Source organism: Bison bison, unplaced genomic scaffold (genome assembly GCF_000754665.1).
Source record: "Bison bison bison isolate TAMUID 2011002044 unplaced genomic scaffold, Bison_UMD1.0 scf7180017864499, whole genome shotgun sequence".
Taxonomy (NCBI): domain Eukaryota; kingdom Metazoa; phylum Chordata; class Mammalia; order Artiodactyla; family Bovidae; genus Bison; species Bison bison.
The window spans coordinates 3827227-3828498 of NW_011495058.1; the positions used below are offsets into that span (position 1 = coordinate 3827227).

Genomic DNA, 1272 nt, shown 5'->3' on the forward strand with positions numbered 1-1272 from the left:
CGCAGCGAGCAGTGGCCACACCGCATGCGGCTCCGAGAGGCAGGGCGCACATCGGGCAGCAGCCGCAGCCCGCGGACCGGGTGAGTTCCGGGCAGGAGGCGGGCACGGGAGGGCAGAGCGCCATCCTCTCCGCGGAGCAGGGCGCACAGCGCCAGGGTTGGGGAGCTCCGACCGTCGCGCCGAGCTGAACGGCCAGCGATAGCAGAAGCGGCCAGGCTCGGACAGCAAGGACTTCGGGCATCGCCAGCGGTGGGTGGCAGACAGGAACCGGCGCTCACTGGGCGGTAGGGGCGGCTCGGTTGGCGGATGCTGCCTGAGTGGTGGCGGTGGCGCAGGAGCGGTGGCCGATGCTCGCTGAGCACCGCGTGCGCCTTTTGAAGGGCGCGGGCTGGGCCGCCTCAACCAGCGGTTAATGATTGGCAGCGCCGCGTGCTCTAGGGCAGTGTTCAAAACAAGTTTGTTTGTTTGTACGTGCACAGCCCTGCGCAAACCGTGGGTGGAAGGAGGGCAAACGGTCCACGTTTCAGACTGTTTGTCCTGTTGTTAAGGTTCAGACCCGGAGCCAAAGTGCAATTCCAGCCAGGAGCGCACAGCCACGTGATGGATGGCGCTTGCTTGTTTTGTTCAAGGGATGTCTTCAGATTGAGCCTGCCAGTGCTCCCTGGACGACCTAGGGAAAGCAGGAGAGATGAGTTGGACAAGGCCAGCCCACTGGCCAGTTTTCAAGTGGGGAAATCAAGGCCCGGGAATAGGAAGGAGCGCTTTGAACCTAAGTCTTTGAAAGCCTTGTTTCTCAGTAGCAAAGCCGGAACTGTTTCTGCTTCTGCAGGAAAAAGACGAACAGGCCCCTCAATTGCTGTCTTTAGAGCCTTTCTCAGGAGGAAAGAAGGAAGGAAAGGGACAGTACCTCCCAGGACTGATGCCAAGCTCCGCAGTCTCACCATAGCCCCCAAAGCCCAGTTAACAGAGATTCCAGAGAGTAGGACTCAGAGCCATTAAGAGAAGGGCTGAGGACTTCCCTGGTGGTCCAGTGGTTAAGACTCTGCACTTCCATTGCAGAGGGCACCTGTTCTGTCCCTGTTTGGGGAACTAAATTCCCACACACCGCATGGTGTGGCCAAAAAAAGAAAATTAAGTTAAAAAAAAAAGAGAGAGAGAGACAGGGCCGAGGCTAAGTAACTGAGCGCAGACCCCAGTTTCCTCTGCCTTTCAGCCTCAGATCAGATTTTTATCAGGAGTCGATGTTCATGGCTTTCTCTCTCGTTAAAATTC

General features: G+C 57.7%; 1 protein-coding gene across 1 annotated transcript in view; it reads right to left on the reverse strand.

The window, feature by feature from the left end:
- IGFBP1 (insulin-like growth factor binding protein 1) overlaps positions 1-382 on the reverse strand; it is a 5093-nt gene extending 4711 nt beyond the window's left edge. The window contains exon 1 of the mRNA XM_010829022.1: positions 10-382. Within this exon, the coding sequence (XP_010827324.1) occupies positions 10-241 (232 nt within the window). The 5' untranslated portion in view covers positions 242-382. The remainder of the gene's footprint in view (positions 1-9) is intronic.
- Positions 383-1272: the final 890 nt, after the last annotated feature.